This window comes from Rissa tridactyla, chromosome 9 (genome assembly GCF_028500815.1).
Source record: "Rissa tridactyla isolate bRisTri1 chromosome 9, bRisTri1.patW.cur.20221130, whole genome shotgun sequence".
NCBI lineage: Eukaryota > Metazoa > Chordata > Aves > Charadriiformes > Laridae > Rissa > Rissa tridactyla.
In genome coordinates this window covers 37,804,396-37,825,681 of record NC_071474.1, presented here as the reverse complement: position 1 = coordinate 37,825,681, position 21,286 = coordinate 37,804,396, and the positions used below count along the sequence as shown (strand labels likewise).

Genomic DNA, 21,286 nt, shown 5'->3' with positions numbered 1-21,286 from the left:
CCTGCCAGCTGAAGAAAGCAGCAGTAGTGACAGTATGTGGCTGAACAGGGAGCAGACAATGCACACACCAGTCATGATGCAGACACCTCAGCTTACTTCCACAATAATGAGGGAGCCCAAGAGATTGCGACCTGAAGAAAATTATATGGGTGTCTATCCTATGCAGCCTGAACACCACCAAGCTCCACTCGATTACAAGTACGTAGATGAGTAGGTCTGCTTTGTGTTAGTGTTCATACACAAAACCAGTTCATGTTTAAAATAGAATAATGGTCTTTTTAAGCACGCAAGTAACGTGGATGTTGGCTCAAAGGCAACAGGAAGAAGCCGCGCGACAACAACAGGAGAGGGCAGCGATGAACTACGTCAAGCTGAGAACCAACTTGCAACACGCCATGTGAGTGAGAGTGAAATGCTTCTTCAGTGGTTTGGGGAGGGAAGGGTTTATTAAATATAGTATTACTCCTGTATCTTCTAAGGGGGATACATGTTCTAGTTCTTGAGTAGTGTTTATCTGTGTTTTAAAATTTTAAGTTGCTTTAGCAAAGCAGTAGTAAAAGTGTATGGTGATGCATTTAGCAGAATAGATCTGTTTAATTTCTTGCTTATTTTTGAATCATAGAATGGTTTGGGTTGGAAGGGACCTTAAAGATCATCTAGTTCCAACCACCCTGCCATGGGCAGGGACACCTTCCACTAGACCAGGTCACTCAATGCCCCATCCGGTACAGGGATGGGGTATCCACAGCTTCTCTGTTCGAATGTCTCACCACACTCCTGGTAAAGAATTTCTTCCTAATATCTCATCTAAATCTACGTTCTTTCAGTTTAAAGCCATTGCTCCTCATCCTATTACTATACCCCCTGATAAAGAGTCACTCCCCATCTTTCCTATAGACCCCCTTCAGGTACTGGAAGGCTGCTATAAGGTATCTGTGCAGCCTTCTCTTCTCTAGGCAGAACAACTCTCTCAGCCTGTCTTCATAGGAGAGGTGCTCCAGCCCTCTGATCGTCTTCATGGCCTCCTCTGGACTCGCTTCAACAGGTCCATGTCCTTCTTATGTTGGGGGTCCCAGAGCTGGACGCAGTACTCTAGGTGGGGTCTCACCAGAGCTGAGCAGAGGGGCAGAATCACCTCCCTCGACCTGCTGGCCATGCTTCTTTCGATGCAGCCCAGGATACGGTTGGCTTTCTGTCTGCAAGTACACATTGCTGGCTCATGTTGAGCTTCTCATCAACCAACACCCTCAAGTCCTTCTCCTCAGGGTTGCCCTCAATCCATTTTCTGCCCAACCTGCATTTGTGCTTGGGATTGCCCCGACCCAGGTGAGGGACCTTGCGCTTGACCTGGTTCAACTTCATGAGGCTCGCACACACCCGTCTCTCAAGCCTGTGCAGGTCCCTCTGGATGGCATCCCTTCTCTCCAGCGGGTTGACCACACCACAGAGCTTGGTGTCGTCAGCAAACTTCCTGAGGGTGCACAGGATCCCACTGTCCATGTTGCCGACAAAGATGTTAAATGGCACCAGTTGCAGTACTGACACCTGAGGAACACCACTTATCACTGATCTCCACTTGGACATCGATCTGTTGACTGCAACTCTTGAATGTGACCATCCAGCCAATTCCTTATCCACTGAGTGGTCCACCCGTCAAATCCATGTCTCCAATTTAGAGACAAGGATGTCGTATGGGACAGTGTCATAACGTTGACAGTGTCAAATGCTTTGCACAAATACAGGTAGATGATGTCAGTTGCTCTTCCCTTATCCACCAACATTGTCAAAGGCCACAAAATTCGTCAGGCACGATTTGTCCTTAGTGAAGCCATGTTAGCTGTCACCGATCACCTGCTTATTTTCCATGTGCCTTAGCAGAGTTTCCAGGAGGATCTGCTCTGTGGTCTGTATTCCTCCCAGGCTGCCTGTCCATGCTTCCACCCTCAGTAGGCTTCTTTTTTTCTGTTTGAGTTTGTCCAGGAGATCCTTGTTCATGTATGCAGGCCTCCTGGCATTTTTGCCTGATTTCCTCTTCATTGGGATGCATCGCTCCTGAGCTTGGAGGAGGTGATCCTTGAATATTACCCAGCTTTCTTGGGACCCCCTTCTCTCCAGGGCTTTATCCCACGGTACTCTGCCAAGCAGATCCCTGAAGAGACCAGAGTCTGCTCTTCTGAAGTCCAGGGTAGTGAGCTTGCTATGCCCCCTCCTCACTGCCCTAAGGATCTTAAACTCGACCATTTCATGTCACTGCAGCCAAGGTTCCCCTTGGGCTTCAATGGAACTAAAATACCAGAAAAATTACGTAGTACTGACCTTTGTTAATAAAGGGAGCTGGTTGTTGAACTGAATGCTATCTTTGGCAGATGTATATAATCAATGGAACATGTGAGACATGTTCTTTACGTATTCCTAACTGCAGAATCATTTTTAGAAATAGAACGTTAAAAAAGTTGTTCAATGCGTGAAGCTGAAAGTTGCTGCTCAGTTTAATTCCACTATTACTTTATCCTTTGACTTCTGGGTTGTAAGTTTAGAGTTCAGCCGGGGGTTTTTTTGTTGTTGTTGTTTTTTTGTTTGTTTTGTTTTTATTTAAAAAAAGTGTTCCTCTTAAACTCCTGTCTTCAGCATTTCTACGTTTGGTACAGATTTTGTCTGACCTAATCTGACACCAAAGTTGAGAGGAATCTTGTAGTACCAGTTTTTGTAGAACTTCCCAACGCAAACACACAAAAACCTCATGAAGTACTCCATATTGTGAACAAAGATGAAGACAGTCTAATGTTTCTTAAATTAGTGTTGTCCTTCAGAGGTCATACATTGTTACTGTAGTGTCATTTACTTCATTGTGATTCATCACAGGTGCATTTTGACATGCATGCTAATGAAATTAAGTGCCAGAACTTTTTTTACCCAAGGAGGGGAAGACTAGTTTTAGAACTTCTCTGCTTTAATGAAGACTCTATCGTTCTACAGAAGAAAAGTATAAGTTGTAAACTAAAACCATGGACATACATATTGAAGAGCTTTACATCTTTCGCCTACATGTTTTTAATTCTTTAATACCAGTACTTCATGTAACACAGTTTGAGTAGTTTGGCGTTTTGATTTTTGGGTTTTTTTTTTCCTATAGTGACACCAATTAGTGTAATTAGAATGACTCCTTATTTTTCTCATAAGGTCTGGTGTTGCATGTAGAAGTTGCAAGGAAAGAGGACTGTGTGGGATTGTCTGAAAATGGATTTATGCATGCACTTTATCACAAAGACATTCTTCCTTGCCTTGTCGTAAGGCAGGAACAACTTTTTTTTTAGGTGGCAAAAGTTCTTTCTCAGTTGAGCATGAATATTTGCATGGAAATCTTTGAATTAGGTGTGGTTTTGATCTGCTCATCAATTCTTGCAGCCTCTCAGAATACCCATTTAGAGATGTACCACAAAGTTCCATAAGTTGATCTTTGTTAGTCATTCTCCCTCACTCTCTTGGTATCTTCTAGCTGGTTAAATACCAGCTTTCTTTAACAGTAGCTATGCATTTAGTTAATTACTTAGTTTCTTTTCTATCTAATGGAATTATTATTTGTTGGCAGTTCCTTACTGAGCAGTAGCTTTTTAAATAGTCACATAAAGCTTAACTTGATTTAGTGCTAAACAGTATGTTTTTCTTTTCATTTCAGTCGACGTGGCACAAGTCTAATGGAGGATGATGAAGAGCCAATTGTTGAAGATGTGATGATGTCATCAGAAGGGCGGATTGAAGATCTCAATGAAGGCATGGATTTTGACACCATGGACATAGACCTAGTAAGAAATTTACTTGTCTCTCTAGTGGATTTTGGATTTGTATTTCTGCTTTTGAAGTAGGTTATTTGAATCAAATTTTCCTTTTGCTGAAACAGAAAAGTCATTCTTGTTCCCTGCATTCTTAAACGGCTGCGCCACTATCTGTATACAAGTGCCATCTGTTCAAACTGCCATACAAAAATCAAGAACACTTCCTGTAATAATAATGTGAGAGATGAACATTTATCCCCTGTAAATTCTTATCCTTTGAGAGTTCAGATTCATTTATTACAGTTTAAAAACTCTTGTTTTTTCTGAAATTACAGTTAACGTGTTTATTTGCTTGCTTTCTAAAGCCACCGTCAAAGAACAGGAGAGAAAGAACGGAACTAAAACCAGATTTCTTTGACCCCGCTTCAATCATGGATGAATCGGTAGGTTAACTTACATAAGAGGAAAATAATGTAAAATCAGTCTTAAGATTACAATACTCTCTTACTTCAAATTTTAAATGGAAAGAGTGCAATCTTTAGGTTGTCTTCGTTAGCTTAGTTTGGCAGACTGGTACAGTCAGTGAAATACTTTATGCTGTAATTCAGCTTCATAAATTCTGAGGTAGTCAATGTTCTTTGCAAGTTTATAGGATTTTTGTTCTTAGTACTTTATGTAGCTATGTAAAAATGAAAAGCCTTTCAATCTGAGCAGAAAACACATCTGGTATGGAAAAGACCCTTGCAGAGGTTGGTAGCAAAGAGCTTTAAAAGAAATAATTTGTGCATACACAATATTAAAGGCGAAGTTTCCTGTTGTCATGAGCTTAGTTGAGTGACTCTAATGTCATTACCAATTGTCAGCATTGGATGGTATGCAATTTTTTTTTCTAATTGGCATATTTAGTTTTGTGCGTAAGTAAGATAATGGAGAAAATAGAGATAATACAGATACCTGTTTATAGAGATGAGAGGTATTTTTTCTTTCCATGTAAAGTTTTAGGTCCAAAACATCCGAAGTCTGTAGTTTCTGCTTGCAGTTGCCCTTTTTTCCGACTTGATAAATCTGCAGTCTCTATTCTCTTTTAAAAATCTGCATGAGGGATTCCTTCTGTCTTGAACCACTTGTAATGTATGCAGCCAGTTTTGACCTTGTGTAGCTGGTACAAAATTACACTGGAAATAACAAGCTGCAGCAAGCCAGCAGAGGACAGTACAACAAGGCTTCCTGGGAATCTTGGACAGCTTGGTGGAATTTGGAAGACGGTTATGTATTTTTTTTTTTTTATAGTATTGTTGCAGCGTAAACCTGTTCTTGTTATGGGAGAAAGAAGTCTTAAATACTGTTTTAAATGCAAATACATATATTTTGTACCAGTAGGCCTTTGCTTTAGTATTAATGAATCAGATTAGGCTGTGCATCTAATCTAACTATTGTGTGTTCTATTCTTGAAGTAACACTGAGAAAGTACATCACCTGTTTTCTCATGTTCTGTTTTAAAATAGTTCTTCCCCTCCCCTTCTTGATTTTTAATTCATTGATCTGTGAATTGCCAGTCTTTTTTATTTATTTTATTTTTATTCTGACAGTGCTGAAAATTTGGCCTTCTACAAGTTCATTTCGTTGATTTCACCAACCTTTCAGCTTTTCAGTTTCTAAAACTAATTAGCTTTACTGTTAGCTAAGCTTCTTTCCTATGACTTTATTTCTCACTCATCATCCCCCTGTGAGCCCAGGGTTTGCTAGGCAGTCCTTAGCTGCAGTGTGGGAGTGACACCACATGATGGCAGCCGGTTCCAGTCACATTTTGCAGCCAGCCTTGCCTCTGTGCCAGCAGGACAAGCTGTATTCTGTCCCTCCGCAAGGAGGGAGCGGTGCTGCGCTGCAGTGAGCTGGTACAGGCAAGGGGACACCATCCAGCAAGGCTGTCTCCCAGGCAGGACGCAACAAGGGTGCTGAGCCTGGACGCAGGGCTGCAGAAAACAGCTGGATGACAGAACACAGCTGTTCTTTAGCATAACCCCCACCTAAATGAATGTAACTGCCTACACGGGGAAAGCTCTGCTGGTAGTTTACGAGCCATCATGAATCCGTATTACATCAGAGCTGAATTTATCAGTCAGTATTTTAAATGCAAAAAAAATCCCCAATTTCATAAATGCAAAAACCCTTCTCTGAATAAAGTTAATTTGCTTTATTCATGTAATTTATTTCAGAGGTCCATTATTCTTGGAGTTGTTGCACTTATTTTAAATAGACCTGGACATAATAAAGCTCTTTAATTTATTCAGATGCACATGGTTTATGATCAAAATTTTAGTCTGTATTCTCATATTGTGATGTGTCCAGTTATTCCTGGCACCAGAGGCAGTTGTGTCTTAGTGTGTTACAATGTATGATGCATCTAAAGTGAGTTTAATACCAAGAACAGTAAAAATTGGTTTGTAAACAGATGAATGTGAACAGCAGTGTTACAGTTCAGGAAAATTAAGTCTCTCATGGCTCTTTCTGATCTTGTAAAGTCCTATAAAAGCTAGGACAGTCACAAGATCTGGATCTTCTGGGGGGTTTTTTGGCACATCAGTGGTGATGAACACTTGCATTGGCATACAGAACTATACGGCGTGCTCCCACATGGGAAGTGGAAACTGATTCTTCCTTTCAGAAAAGCTTTTTCTTCACTTAATCACTCGGTTTCCCGAAGGACATTATTTTGCTTTTACCTGATTATTGTTTTGATTTTTTTTCACTGTCTTCCTGGCAGGGTTGATAAATTTAATAGGAAATAACGAGTTTGTGTCCTGGCTAGCTGTGAGATGTGAGATGACATGTTTTTATGAGTGCAGACACAGTAGCAGCCAGTGTGTAGAGGGTTTTGTCCCAGGCGTAGTTGCTGGAAACTACGCACTTAACTTGAAGTTAAGGCCTATAGAATGCCGTTGTCAAAGCAGTCTGAGTTAGGCAACTAACTAAAATTATTTTGCAATTTTTACCAAAAATAGTTAAAGCACAGTCTTTATCACATTCCTCCTGGATGTAGTTAATTTCAAGTATGGGAAAAATATTTTCTGATGAATGAGGTGCCCTTTTCGTATTACTACGTAAATCAGAAGTGTGGTGAATCTGGTTTGGAAGAAAAATAAACTTATAATGCCTTAACATATCTTGAAGTGTCTTAAATCATATACTAATTGCTTTGTTTCTGTTAAATGTGTAGTAGACGACAAATTGACACCGTTTCTAACTTTTTTTTTAGGTTCTTGGGGTGTCAATGTTTTAATACCAGAGCAGCAAATAAATCAGTGGTGAAGTCATTTTCTAAGTGGAAGAGGAAGTTTTTCAATACAAAATTGTGGTAGATACAGTGAAATTCTGAACAGTTTTTTCTCTAAGGAGAATGACATGCTTTCAAGATCAAGTGCATTGAAGGGGCAGTTTTGTTTGCCTGAAAAAAAAGGAAATGTAAAGGACAAGTAAACAATTTGAGGATAAGCTACACTTTTTGTTGGGATAAAAAAAAAATCAATATTTTATTTATGTGCTATCAGTTTATTTCTGGATCATAAGAAGTATTCCCTCTGAGTTTTAATCTAACAGTCTGAGAGGTGTTTGGTACAGATTTGAGCCCCTCTCTATACATTTGCTGGCTATACTAAATAATCATGAGCTCTGCTGGATTGCTGTTTACATCCATGAACTGAAATAATAGATGGATTGGTTTTCGTACAGTGATAGAACCAGAAGAGTGTCAGTATTTTAAATAAAATGCAAACTTCAGCAACAGAAGGTTTGTATTAATTAATCGTGGAAAAAAATAAATACATAAAGCAGATTTTTAACAGCTTTTTAATCTAAACCACACTTTTATTCCAAAAGCTTCATGCTAGCCTTCTCAGAAAGGTCCATAAACTACGAACTACCAGAAGGTAACAGATCTCAGTCATGCTTGCCCATTACCAACCCTGGAAGTTTGCTTGTCCTTTAAGAAAAATGTAATGTCGTGAAATTCCTTCCAGTAGTGCCACTGTATTTTGTCTCCAAATAAAAGAAGCTTATTGTAGTATGTTTGCAGAAAAATTCTAAACAAAAATTATACAGCTTATTAGAGTGTGGGAATAGGGATCTAAATTTTAAATAAAATTATATATATATATAAATTGGTGCTGATTTTATAATTGCGCAGTTTGTTTAGTTTTTTCTTACTTTTAAATTCCAACTTAAAATTATGAGGTTTCAGAAATATATTGAAAGTTTAACAATGTTTAAAAATAGAAGAGCATGAGAATTCATGCTTTAAAAATGATTTTTAAATTTGTATTTTATATTGTTTTATCTATCTGTCTTTGCAAGCAGTCTTCAGGTTAAAGATACTTCTAACAGGTTACAGTACATTTCCTCTGTATGTAAATTAGATTGGATAATAGAAATTCATAAACAACCCATAATATTCTTTGAAAGCTAAGCTTTAAACTTCATTTTGTGTCCATTCACAAATAAATTAAATTTGGTCTAAAACAGAAAGTGGATCTATGCCATTTTGACATCGACTCATTTTGCAAGGCTTAGGCAGCTAGACATCATTTTAAAGGAAATATTAACTTATATTACATATGTATATTTTTTGTCAGTTGTCTCCCAGTTCTCGAGGTATATTATTTTAATCATTCCATGCCTTAATATGCTTGCAATACAAGGATCTCCCCAGATGGGTGAATACAGAAAGGCTTCCTGTTTTTAGACTCAGAAATTAAACATTCGGCTGTGGTAGCCAAAAACCATAGATTATCTAAAGGATCATGATAAAATATAATTATTTTACTAAGTCATGGGGTAACAACGAACTCAAACCTAGATCTGCCTAACTCATTTTACATAAATAAATACTCTCATGTCTAAAGTACTGCCTATATTGTTTTTCACACCACTGCATTTAATAGAACTGCTGAGAGGACTGTATATATGATTTTAAACTTAAGTTGATTTTTCTTACTCTTGAAGGAGTGTTTCTTTGTGAAAGCAGTTCTTACAGCTTTGTTTTCAACCAGCTAAAAATGTTTTATATATTTACCTTAACCTGTTGTCCTCCACATTCTATTGTCCTAATTGTACTGTTTTCTGATTTGTATTTATGTCTTGAGACAGTAACTTTTTGAATAAAAATAAACCTACAGTATGTTGTATGTTTGATCTTTTTAAATCGGGGTTAGGGGAGGACAGTGAAGAAAGGGGTATGAGTAATGCAAATGTTATGTTTATAGAAATCAAAATCTTTTTCCATGTCTTTTAAGTGTTTGTCTCAGAGTTGGGATAATGTATGAAAAACTGCACTGTTTTATATTTGTAATAAATTGTACAAGTTTTTAAAATGTGAATAAAGCACTAATTGGGTAATAATTTAAAGTAGAAAAGTTAATGCAATTATGATTGTTTAAATATGCTTTAATTTGAGATAAACTTGTTAAAAGAATTAGTGTAAATACAGAGTGAGTTTTTCAAGAGGTTAGTACCTGCAAATAAAATTTTTAAAATTTGTATAGAACTTTTACATGCCAAGAAATCAATGGTTAATTATTTTTGTGTTATGCTTTTTAAAGGTGTATCGATAGCATTTCTGTTGGTTTCTTTTTCCTATTGACTTCTATCTGACGTTGCTCAAAATGCTTTTGATTCAGTCATTGGCGGTATTGTATATAGTCCAACTGAAAAACCACTGAAAGTATGCTCCTTTCCATTTCTTACATTTATCATACACCCGATAAAAACATTTGAAGCTTAATTGGCAAGACGGCAAGGAAACGAGGGGAAAAACGCTAACCATCTCCTCCCCTCCCGCTCCCCTCCCCTCCGCCACCGAGCAGCTCTGGCTGCAGGGTGAAAACTCCTTCCTCTTACAAGGCTTTGGAAAGGGAGTAATTTCACAGCCTTAGAGGTAATACTTCTAATCCTTGCTAATGTAACTTCAGCTTTTATTTTTATTATTACAAATGTTCATTCCTGTCTCTAAATCCTGCTGTAAGTTCAATAGTATCTTGTGGAAAATGGTTTCAGTAGGTTCTAAGTTCCTAACACAAGAAAAATACCTTCACTATACAATGTAAAGTCTGTCCTAGTTATACCATTTTGGTACAAAAACCTGTAAATTAAAGAAATTTGAGTTCTGAAGAGATATGTGATAAAAACATAGAAAACAGCAACCAGTTTGGAGAAAGTAAAGCCTGTCCTCTAGTGGCCGGAGAGGCCACAGAGAAGGTATTGACACAGAATGAAATTGAAAGGAATAGTCTTCACGTATTCTGTAAAAAGTATTTCTTGATATTAAACAACCAAAGACAATATGTAAGAAGTTAGTGATTGCTGTTGTTTGTTTGTTTGTTTTTCCTTTGGATGGTGTGGTGCTGATGACTAGCTTGTTAGAGCCAGTAAATCCCCGTCTTCCCTAATCTCAGTATAACTAAATCATTGCTTCTTCAAAATTTACTCCTCGCTGTTTTCCTAAGAGTTTACACATACCCTCGTCCTAGCGCGGGATGTCAGGATACCAGGGCTACTAGCTTTAACTTTCTACCCATAAAAAGTCTACTGAGTTTTTTGATTCACAATAGTGGTTTTTTAACAGCCTGGTGAATGTCCTGGGCTTGTTCATTCTTTGAAGCATTTGACAAAAAGTTGTCAGTTCTTCTGATTAAAAACACAAATTGGTTCTTTAAAAATATACCCATTCCTACTTGAGGGCTTTAATTTAATTTTCTTTAATCAGCTTATGATACTGGAATGCAGCTTATGCCATTTCCCCATTTTTCATAATCCTAAGAACTTTTAGTGCTGAGATTGTTTAATTTCTGATATTCATTGGCGCACAAAAGGGATCGTATCTTTGGTGGAGGCGGGTGATGACACGTACATGGAGAACAAGGTAATGTGGCACAATATTATTCTATGATAATAATTCTATTAAAAAGTAACAATTCAGTGTCAGTTCTGCCTGTTGTTTTCCTCAGCTGTCTTTCTCTCCTGTATCTCTTCACGTTGCTGAGCTTTCTTGAATGTATTTCTTTGGTTAAATCTTAAATTTTGTATTTTTTAAAAAGTTTTTAACAGCTAGATTTTGAGTCGTTACTCATTTTGTAAATGAGTGCCTTCCAACGAGAGATACAGTTGCACTTTTTTTATTGTGTTTTTTGTAGCCACTGCCCGATTTCATAGATGTAAATTGTGGTGGCGTTAACAGTGGTAAGAACGTAAAACTGTGCCCAGAAAAATGAGCTGAAGCCGTTAAAGGGATTGGATTGCTGTGACACAGCCCCGCGTGAGGACTTCCCTGTTCCTCTGGAGTACGTGTGCAGTTCTTGGTAGTGTCATCACGCCTCCCAAAACGGATTGTGTAATTTCTGCAAAGCTTGTCCCAGCATTCTTGGTTGCATAAGAAGAAGAAAGGCCATCATATTTTCTCTATATTTACTATTTTTGTAAAAGAAAAAGCTGCAGTTACCGGTTTTAAAAATGAAGTTTGTGTTCAGCGGGTAACAGCTTGAATTAATCCAGTAAACTATAAATCAAAATAATAAAAATTATTGTTAGTTATTTCATGAACACATTCAAGTAATACAAGGTTTGGGAGAAATTGATTAATGAGTTTGACGAAGGCAGTTTCTTTTGTTGAGGTGGGTAATGACAGGTCAGGTCAATGCGAACAGCAGCAGTTTGTTTGTTTCAAATTTGGTAGGCTGTGGACATAGCTCGAAGGCTCTCTTGAATAGGTGACCAGTGACCAATGTCCTGTTTATTTTCATTCTTTAAGAGTGCCTTTGAGAAAGCTTGCCTTTTTTTTTTTTCTTTCCTGGATACTAACACCGTTACGTTTTATTTGTCGGAATTTTAGCAGGGATTGGTGTCCTTGTGCTTATTCTAGACTGCTCATTCAATACGCTTGACCTTAACTTCAACTTTTTTCTGTGTACCTCTCTCTCAAAACTGCTGTGACGTCTGTCACCCGGCCCTGTAAGACGGGGTTCTCCGGGGGCTGGTGCAGAGGCCGTGCCGTCGTTGATGCAGTTAATGGTTGGGTTGGCTCAGAGCCGCGGGGCGTGTGACGGGGCTTCATCGCAACCTTCCCGTCTCGGGCTGCTCGGCCCCGCTCTTTGTCTGACGGCGCGTCAGCCCGTGAGCGCTGTGCTGGCAGCTCCACGTGAAACCTCTTCTCCACCACGCCATATGGCCGTTCCAGGAAGCCATGCGATTTGCTGTTGTGTTTGAAATAGCAGTTAAACCACAGTTCTTGAGTGACGTACGCACAGATCGCTTAGTATTTTAACACGCTCTTTTCACAGGTTTATATTCTGTTTTCTTCTTTTTAAGACTGCTGAATGCCACCAAAAGCAAAAAAGCAAACCACATCCACTTGCTTTTCATATCACGCACAGAAGCACTTAAAGATGTGCCGTATCTTAGATTTAGCCTGCTCTTTGTATTTTTCATCTTAAAATACCGAGCTGTCTTTTACACAACTGTTCTTATGTATCAACTGACAAAACCTGTCTTTTCATTATTTCTGTTGCTGGCTTTATAATCTTTTGAATCTTGAAAAGCAGATTTTCTGGGGCGGTTTTTTAACTGAAGTCTGCCATTACAGCCAGGAATTGAAGAGCTCTATGAGACCTAGTGCAGACTGGGGAAGTGGCTTTGTCAGTGAAAACACTATCTTGTCATTTCCATCCTGTTTTGAGGTACTGATGGTGTGATGGTTTAAGGGCGTATTGTGTAAATGCTTGTAACTGGAGAAGCCTGCGCACTCCGGCTATCAGTAGTTTTCCTTGTTTAGGAACTTGTGTTTTTTTTTCCTTGCTCGTATCAATGGCTTGTACTTGGTGAAAGCAGCTTGTTTGAAGTGGCGTGAAGCTAAAAGGAACAGATGTTCTATTTAAAGTTGCTTTCATTACAAATTCTTTTTTTTTTTTTTTTTTTTTAAAACCTTGCAACACTTCATTTTCTACTTCAGAACGACTTTTAACTTGGAGAGTTCGCTAGCTCACCTGGGTGGGATTTGTAAATCTGACAGATAGAAGCAGCACCCTGTAGAACAGAGACTGCCAAGGACGCCGTTTCAGCTGTTTCCATGACCTGCCTTTTCCTGGGATTTGTGTTAACCACAGAGAACGAGCTGTGTGTGTATGTTGTGGCACGCTACTGATCTGTCACAGATTGTGACAGATCCACAGATTTTGTGGATTTAGACAGTTTAGAGGCATTGTCTCTTCACGTGCTGTTCCTTTAGTCAGCAGTATTGCATTTGGGTCGCTCGATCCATTATTAAAGTTCGAAAGATAAGTCTTTTAGACTTTTCTTAAATCCCTACCTACAAGAGAAGTCAGATTTCTTTTTTCTTTCTTTTTTTTTAATTTGATCTGCTGTTCATCTCTTCCTCATTTACCAGAAATGGATGATGTGTGGAGTGGTCCGTAGAACCAAACCACACCACTCCGTGATGCGTAACCAAAACCGTGGTAGCTTGGCAGGAGGGGTCTTGCGGGTGGATAACGACTCCTGTTCTGCAAAGCCCAAACACACGTACGCACCTATCCCAGCACCAGGTCTAGTGTGCGCCAGCCTAACGTGCAGCTGAAGAACAGGAATCCCTGACCAGTCAGCACACGGGGCCCTGGGTGACGGCTCGGCCACGATGTGGTTCCTCCTGGGGCCCTGCCTTCTGCGTGGCGTCAGGCGTGTGGGGCGCATCTCCTCTCTGAAGGGGTAACTAAGGATTGTTCCTGTGTTAGCTTGTTCCCAGGCTGATGGTGGCCCTGCCAGCCCTGTAACCCTGGGTCTGACTCCACCAAAAGAATACCAAAAAGTTCCCTTTGCTGCCCTGCTCATTTTAAACTGCTCGGCGCGGTCAGCGTGAGCGAGGCAAATGCCATCGGGTCTCGCCTGCCTGGGGAGTGGGAGAATGCATTTGTTACCAGAAAAACGTTAGAGAAAATAAAGCAATTTGGTTTTGTGCCAGGGCTTTCAGACCATTGTATTCTAGGAATAAAAAGACACATTTGATGCATTAAGTACACCTCTTATCCCTGTAGGACTCACTGGGGGAGAGGAGTAGGGGCACTTACATTGCTAGTGTTTTACCTGAGACTTTTTTTTTTTTTTTTTTTTTTTTTTTTCAAAAAACTCAGGAGATTAGAAGTAGTCCTAACTCATTCCTACTTAGTTTTTGAAGATGTCTTCTTGAAATGAGGACTGAAAATGTTTTTATCCTCCGTTCTCAGCCTGAATTTAGAAGGTCCCTCTTACTGCACTGTCTGTAACGGGCCAGGAGAGCGGTACGAGTCCGTGGCTGGCTCCATCCTCAGGCGCTGCTGTGGGCCATGGAAAATGGGCAAAAGTGTTTGTGCGGGGTATTGAAATGGCAGGCAGGTACCGAGATTCCCTCTTCCACCTGCATATTTTGAACGGGATGATTATTTTCTGAATTTTAGAACAGTGATTCTTGTAATGATAGACTTTTCTCATACAATTTTAAGGTACAAAGGAGAGTGCGTGTTACAGGAATTTGGACTGGGTGATTTGGGGAAATGAGCCTGGCCTTTGAAGGCAGATGCGTATCATTAAATAAGCTGATGTTCGTGGTACAGCTGATTACAAAGAATTCTGCTTCCAAAGGACGATGCTAGCAATTATGCAAAATAAAGCTCAAGTTAGTAATACCATGCGGCTCAAATCAGTATGGTATTTTCAAAGTGATGCCTTGTAGCTTTTGCAAAAGTCAAAGTATTCTGTTTTCATTCGAGTACCATAGCATTTAGGGGTGAGATTTCTCTGGCTTTATATGAGAATCAGATCTGGATAGATAATTTGTGGAAACTTATTCATTGAATTTGTCCTCTTTGCTTTGTTCAAACATTGGGTGTTTTTCCAGTTACTTCTCTTTCTGGTGCCACTATCCCCGGTTGAGATTCAGGTATGTTTTTTTTCTGCCACCGTTCTGAAATACAGGGAGCTTTTCTAGTTATCTTTGGTCCCTATTGTATTTTTTTTTTTTTCTTTTAAATATCCTGTTTGGAGAACCAAGGCTTTTTAATGCTGTTTCAGTATAGCTCTTGACACCTAACACATCACTGAGCGAAGGTAACCTTCGTATTGGCAGACAGCTTCTAAGACTTTAAGACAGCCCCTAGTCTCCAAAAAGATTGAGGAGAAGTTGCAAGTATTTGTCTGACATCCAAAATGTTGTTAAAGCACCAAAATGTTTGTTACAACATTCAGCCTGGTTATAATTTTTAAGAAGATTGTGGGATCGTAGAAATAGTGATTGGAAAGGATCCGTAGAGATCATCTAGGCGGGCATCCCTCTGAAAGCTGAAGTCGGCTGGTTGAAGTCAGCCTGAACGGAAGAGTGTTTTCGTGGCTGAGCCTTAGACCCCGTGCAGGATGGCAGCAACCTGCGCCACTGCCCTCCCGGAGAAGGAGTTTGGTGGTGTCCCAGCTGAGCACCCTGACCCACAGCTCTTTCCCCGTCTCCATCGCTTGCCCCGGCTGGGAGGAGCTGGACCCCCCGGTGCCAGTAGCCGGCCTGGGAGCTGAGGTGTGGGGGTGCCCCATTTGCCGGCCCGCTCGGCCGGGCCCCCTCCCCTCCCCGAGGAGCTGGCGGTGGTGTGCCCCATGCCGTGACCCCCGCGTGGCCTCCGCTGGGCTTCCCCAGTTCTTCACACTCCTGAACTGGGGCCCAGCAGTTGACGCGCTGCTCCCGGCACGGCCTCGCCAGAGCAGAGAACCATAACACCCCAGTCTGCCGGGCAGGCCGGCTGCCAGGGAAATGGAAGATCATCTTCTAATCCGCTTAAGCCAGGATGAAGCAATTTTTATATTCAGATGACTCTCAGCCGGCATTTCTGGAATTACGAGGCAAATATATTTTACTGTACATTGTATTAATATATCACTACTTGAGGGAGTGTTTAATATTCCGTGGATGCCTGTTCAGTCGCTCAGTCTGCACGAGCAGAGGTGTTCTCCACTGGAATGGTCTGGAGAGGCGCGGAGCCCCCGCTCCGGGCAGGCAGCCTGCTTTCTGTCAGGCAAACCAGTACAGGAAGACTTCAGTGTATTGAAATGATCTTTTTTCTTTCAAATATTTCCAGTTAACTCTGACAGTGATGTGTTAACTCCACAAGCGTAGCCCCTTACAGTGGCAGAGGGTAAAAGGTGTGGTGTGGTGCGGCCCCTCCTGCAGGACCGTCCACCTGCACCTACCCAGCCTCAGTGTTTCTTTGGGCTGGAATTGACCTGACCCCCCCAAATGTCACTGCCATGCCTGTTCATGGCTCTCTGCAGCCTGGGATAACGTCTCTGGTTTGGAGGGTTTTGCCCCCCCTGCCTTCTCTTTGCCCCCCCCCCCCCCATCACTTTGTACCTGCAGAGCTTCACAAACCGTAAATCTCTGATAGGACACACAAATAAGCAGAGCTGTTCTTGTTGCTTCACGGTAACAAAAAAAAATAATCCTTTTTTCAGAGGAAAGGTCATGATAAGCCACTTCAGGGTGAAGATAAAATTGGTTGAGAAAGACTCTCTTCATAGAGAAGGATAATAGCGACGAAGAAAATAACCTTCTTAAAGGATGCTTCAGGGTTTGTGTTGTGGGAGCAGGGCTGAGGCTTCTCCACCGTGTTTTACAGACGGTGTGTGTGGACTTCATCTTTCCCCCGTAGCACTCGTGCCCTGGGAGCCATCGGAGGGCACGGTGAGGGCTGCGGTGTCGGTGCCTGGCCCATCCCGGGAGCCCTGTTATTGGTACCGAGTGCTTAATGCTCTTCCCTCCCCCCAACAGCCCCGCAGTGAGCTCCGGCAGCCTTCGCCTCTGCAGAGGCTTCCACCTTTCAGGGACGGAGGATTACCTCTGCGTTAACGAACAAAATGGCAAGTGCTTTTGGAGCCGAAAGGAATTAATTGCTAGATTAAAATGGGCTGAGTTCTCTGTCTTAGGAAAATATTAATATGTTAAAATACTAAATTGCAGGAGCCTCTAATAGAAATAAGGGAGCCCGCAGAGTGGGAAGGTAAAACAGGAGATGTTTACATGGTTTTAGTGCCTGAGAAGTTTGAGAACAGATTGTACTTTTCATTACTGTCAGGATGTGATTTACAGATATTCTGGTTTATATGTGTAATGGAAAATGTTTTGAGTGCTGGAGCATCACCGTGGTGGAGACTGCGCTACTTCCCTCTAGAGAGAAGGTCAGGTAAGTGATGTGCAGCTCCTGGGGAGTGGACTTCTATTGTTCTTTCATTTAGTCCGGATATTTGGGGAAGAGAATACTTTTTGTTCAGGCTTAAATGCAACATAAATGTAGCTAAATTTATTCTAGGACCCAAAATAGCCCAGAAGTGTCAGTCAAGGTGCACGGTGCTGTGGAGATACTTTTAATCTCCCCTTATAGATGCCCCAGTAGCCTCATAGACACCTGTGCTTCCACAGCATAAAGTGGTCCACTCCAGTAGCGTGGTCATCTAGCTGGTTTTCAAGAGATACGTGGCCACCAGAAGGGATACCTTAAGAGACTGCAACCACAATACAAATTCCACACTCTGCCATGCCTTCCGGGGAAGTATTTGGGCTTCTTTCAGTACACCCAGCGTTATGGATCAGCGGGGCTTGAACGCTGTCTGAGCTGGTTATTCCATTTCCGTCACAGGGACCCCTCTCTCTTCCCTGTTTCTCCTGTAGGGCCCTTCTCAAGATACTACTCGGTTAAAGCAGGAGGTCCTCACCATTGTGAACGGTCTCTGGTTGGGGCTTTGGAAAGAGGTTCTTTCCAAATCGTCAGGGGGGAAAAAAAAGGAGATGCGCATCAACCTCTCTGGGGCTGTGTTTTCTCTTCCAGCATGTCTTGCCGTGCCCTCTCAATGGTCCTCCAGCTAGAAAGAAAAATAAATTCAAAGGGCTGAGTGTGTTCAGCAGGGAGTTGGGGTGGAAATTCCACAGAAGCCAGTCATCCAACTTCCCCAAATTTCCTTTTTCTTTAGGGCTCTCGTCTGAATGGATTTATCATGGCTGTGAAGTTTTTTAGCCTGGTAAATACTGATTTATTTTATTTTTTTTTCCCCTTTTGTGGTTGCCTGCCTTGGCAGTCGGGCAGATGCCTGGCAGTGTGGTGCCATGGGGGATGCCCACCCTCGCCGCCAGCGCCCCGACGGTGGCATCTCAAAGCAGCAGGCACTGTCAAGTGGGTACCAGTAAAGCATAAAAGCGGTAACGTGAGAAACTGTGTGGCTACTGCCGTATGTTAGGTGATGACGTAAGCTATACAGGTACATCATTTCATTAGTAACAGTTCACTTAATCAGTTCTTTTCAGCCTCGGCTATGGAACTGGCAGCCTATTCAAAGTGCTGTCCGCAACTCTTACTGCCTTACTTCAACCTTTCTTCTCCTAAAATTGTTTCTTAACTTATTAGACATTTGGACAATTAATTGTCGGACAATTAATTGTCAGACATGTTCTCGGCATAGTGAGAGACAAAAACAACCCCTGCGATTTTTATTTGAAACTTGAATAGTTTTAAATTGGGATTTATTTGACTTTGCATTCGGCTCCTGAGCTGGTGTCAGGACCCCGGTAATGCCGACTCCTGCACCAATTAGGACTAATCGGTATCGTTTAAAAAGGAGTTTAGGATCTATCAAATTTGATATGCTTTCCACTAAATAATGAATGCTTCTGTCTCCACCCTCTCTCGGTGGTTGTTGAAGTCTCCTTGGTGCTGTAGATGGATTTGTTTTAAGCCAGGCTAAAACCTGTCAGGCTCTTCTTCCAATCAGCGAGGCATCGTTACAGTGATAAAAAGGAATGTCAGAGGAAGCGGGAGCAAAACCCTCTTCTTTCTTGAGGAACGATCATAAAACCTTCTTTGCCTCTATTTTACACTTCGCGTAACTGCCTCCGTGAGCCTGATTTGTGTTTTACAGCATCTCTTTGGTGCCGCTGTGCGTGGCCATGGGAGCTCAGCATCCGTGTGTCCCCCGGGGCCAGCACCGAGGAGGGGGAGGTCTGGGATGGGGAGCCGTGGAGGAGAGAGCAGGTTACTGGAGATGGACTGGGAGTGGTTGGTGAGTCCTGGCAGCGTGGGAACGGGTGCCCTCTTCATCAGCGGGGGAAACTGGGGCCCAGGAGAGCCTCTGCTGTGTCCGAGAGGAGGGCTCTGCCGGTGGGCCCTCACTCTGGGGGTGGTTGGAGGGTTTTCAGTCTGCTCCTTATTGCCCTCCTTTACAGGATGGCAACAGGACAGTGGTAGCGCTCTAGAAAGGGCCTGTGTTGGAAGCTTAGGTGAATTCTCACCGCCCCATTACATCAGATTCAGAGATGGAGAGGCTTCTGCGTATCTTGTTGTAAGAGATGCCGTGTGTTAAGCAGGGCAGTTTCTCCCAGTGGGACACTGAAGGTCCGGTGGTGCTCTGGGCGAAGCAGAGGTGGACGTGCTGGAGGGAGCGGTGGAGGTTTGAACTCCTCCTGAGAATGGTTTCATGGGCCTCGGTGGGAGCACACGTCTAATGCTGCCCCCTCTTACACCAGGTAGAGCGTTTCTGCGTGGGAGCTGTGGCTGTGAACATCTGGAGACGTGTGCAGGGAGAGGGTCAGGTACTTGCTCAGCAGGTGATGTCAGCTGCTCGATACGCTCCACAGTGGAATTTTAGCAAAACCGGGATCCTCTGTCACAGCAACTGCTCGACAGAAGGCTGAGCTGCGGGGACCGCTGAGCAGGTGTCTGACTTACAGACGTCTTCTCTGGTGCCAGAACGGTGTCTAAGACATCGGACAAATTTGCTGGAATCGGTATAGCATCTTGCGGTATTGGTAAAGTCTGTGATTCTGTGTGAGGCTGACGGAAGCCACATGGAGCCTCTCACCTAAACTGTCATTTCCTAATGATTTCCTTTCAGTGTATTGCAAGAGGCCACTTTCTACAACTCTTACATGCAAATTAAAATCGCCCTTCCTCTTGAACAAGTACATACGTACATCGGAATAATGCGGCGTCTCACAGCTGAGCAGAACACAGACCTTCTAAATTTGGGTTTTATTTCACAACACGTGGGCACATCTGCACAAAAGCAGCATCAGGCAGTGGCACCGAGTGCCCTCCATGGGCAGGTGGAAATGCTCCAGCCCCCTGCCAGTGGCTTCCCAACTTCTGGGAGCCCACCTAGCCTGGAGGCAGTGACGTGCCAGAGCTGCACCACCTCAGGACGGATGGACAAGAAACGGGGTGAGAGCAGGACAGCAGCAGATTCACCTACCAATTGGCTTGGTTTAGGAGCCTTTGGACTCCTCCTCACTGTTTTTCTGCAGCACAGCGGAGCTCTGGGTTTTTCTTACAACCATAAACAAAGGTGGGGAGCGCTGTACGTTGTCCAGGGCATCCACCTAAAAACCAAATGTGGTATGAAGTGTGAGATGGTGGGGCGAGCTGTGGGCTGGGCTCTGCAGTTGCAGTGACCTGGTGTCTCTTGTACTTGTGCTTGGGGGGGCAGACCTGGAAGGGGAGAAGAGGAGGGAAGGGAGCCAAATGAGATATGGACTAGGAAAAAAAAAATACCGTAAAAGGGGGAAAAAAAGGGAAGTTTGTTAATACCAGTCAAGCTGGTTATCTAGCAATTAAGTGGAATGCGCATGTCCCAGGAAAAGAAGCCATTAAGGAAAATGGACTCGCCAGCAAGTGGAGAGAGATGTGATTGAGGAGGAAGCTGCTGGTGCTGCTCTAAACAGTCTGGGCTTTGAAGGAAACTTTAGTGTTGGGTGGAAAGTCTGAAGTCACTAAAATGGAAAGGAAGAGGAAGTCGCAGAGCTACGCAGAAGGCAAAAAGCTCTTCAGAAACCTGATCATTGATGCTGACCCAGCGGGAGCCCTGCACAGGTAGGTGAAGGCAGGAGAGGCAGCTCCTGTCAGCACAAGGACGGGCTCCTTTGCCTGGCAAAGCTTCCCCTGGCAGCGGGGCTGATGTGCTCACCACGGTTGGTCTCTTGCAGCTTTTTGAAGCTCTCCCATCACAAAATCCAACATGTCAGATGAATGAGAGGGACCCTGTCTTGCTGGGTGTAGGTCTTAGTCCAAACCTCAGCGGGTGAGAGAAAAGCTTGTCCGATGAACGTGCCGGGCTCTGGCTCCACTCCAGGCTCACAGCCCCCAAGCGCTGTGTGATGCCATAGATGAACACTGGACCCTTCCCCGAGCATGAAACGTGTTTGTGGGCAACACAGGGTCCATAGGCAGAGCCCCTCCTGCCAGTGAGCGCGGCTGGTCTGAGCCTCACCGTTCTGGCGGAGCCGTTCCCGCGAGGTCCCTGAGCGCCGGCATGGTGCGGCCAAGGGCGGTGATTGCGGATGGCCCCCATCCCACAGCCAGGCAGCTGAGACCTGGGTGGAAACCAGAGCTCATGGATCCCCAGCGTGCAGGGCTTGCAGCCGGAGGCGCTCGTCGTGCCCCTTGGTGGTCTCCTGGCTCCTGCTCATCCTCTTTGCT

The 21,286-nt window shown here is 42.9% G+C and overlaps 1 protein-coding gene across 9 annotated transcripts in view; it reads left to right on the top strand.

Annotated features, from left to right (window-relative positions):
* The window catches only part of STAG2 (stromal antigen 2), an 81,918-nt gene extending 70,606 nt beyond the window's left edge, over positions 1-11,312 (top strand). For 4 of the 9 annotated variants that reach the window (XM_054215582.1, XM_054215576.1, XM_054215577.1 and 1 more), the window contains 5 exons: positions 9-198; positions 284-397; positions 3,677-3,803; positions 4,139-4,216; positions 4,913-6,932. In XM_054215582.1, coding sequence (XP_054071557.1) covers positions 9-198; positions 284-397; positions 3,677-3,803; positions 4,139-4,216; positions 4,913-5,185 — 782 coding nt within the window. In that variant the 3' untranslated portion in view covers positions 5,186-6,932. The other 5 variants (XM_054215581.1, XM_054215583.1, XM_054215580.1 and 2 more) reach the window with 5 other exon arrangements.
* The last annotated feature ends 9,974 nt before the right edge of the window (positions 11,313-21,286 follow it).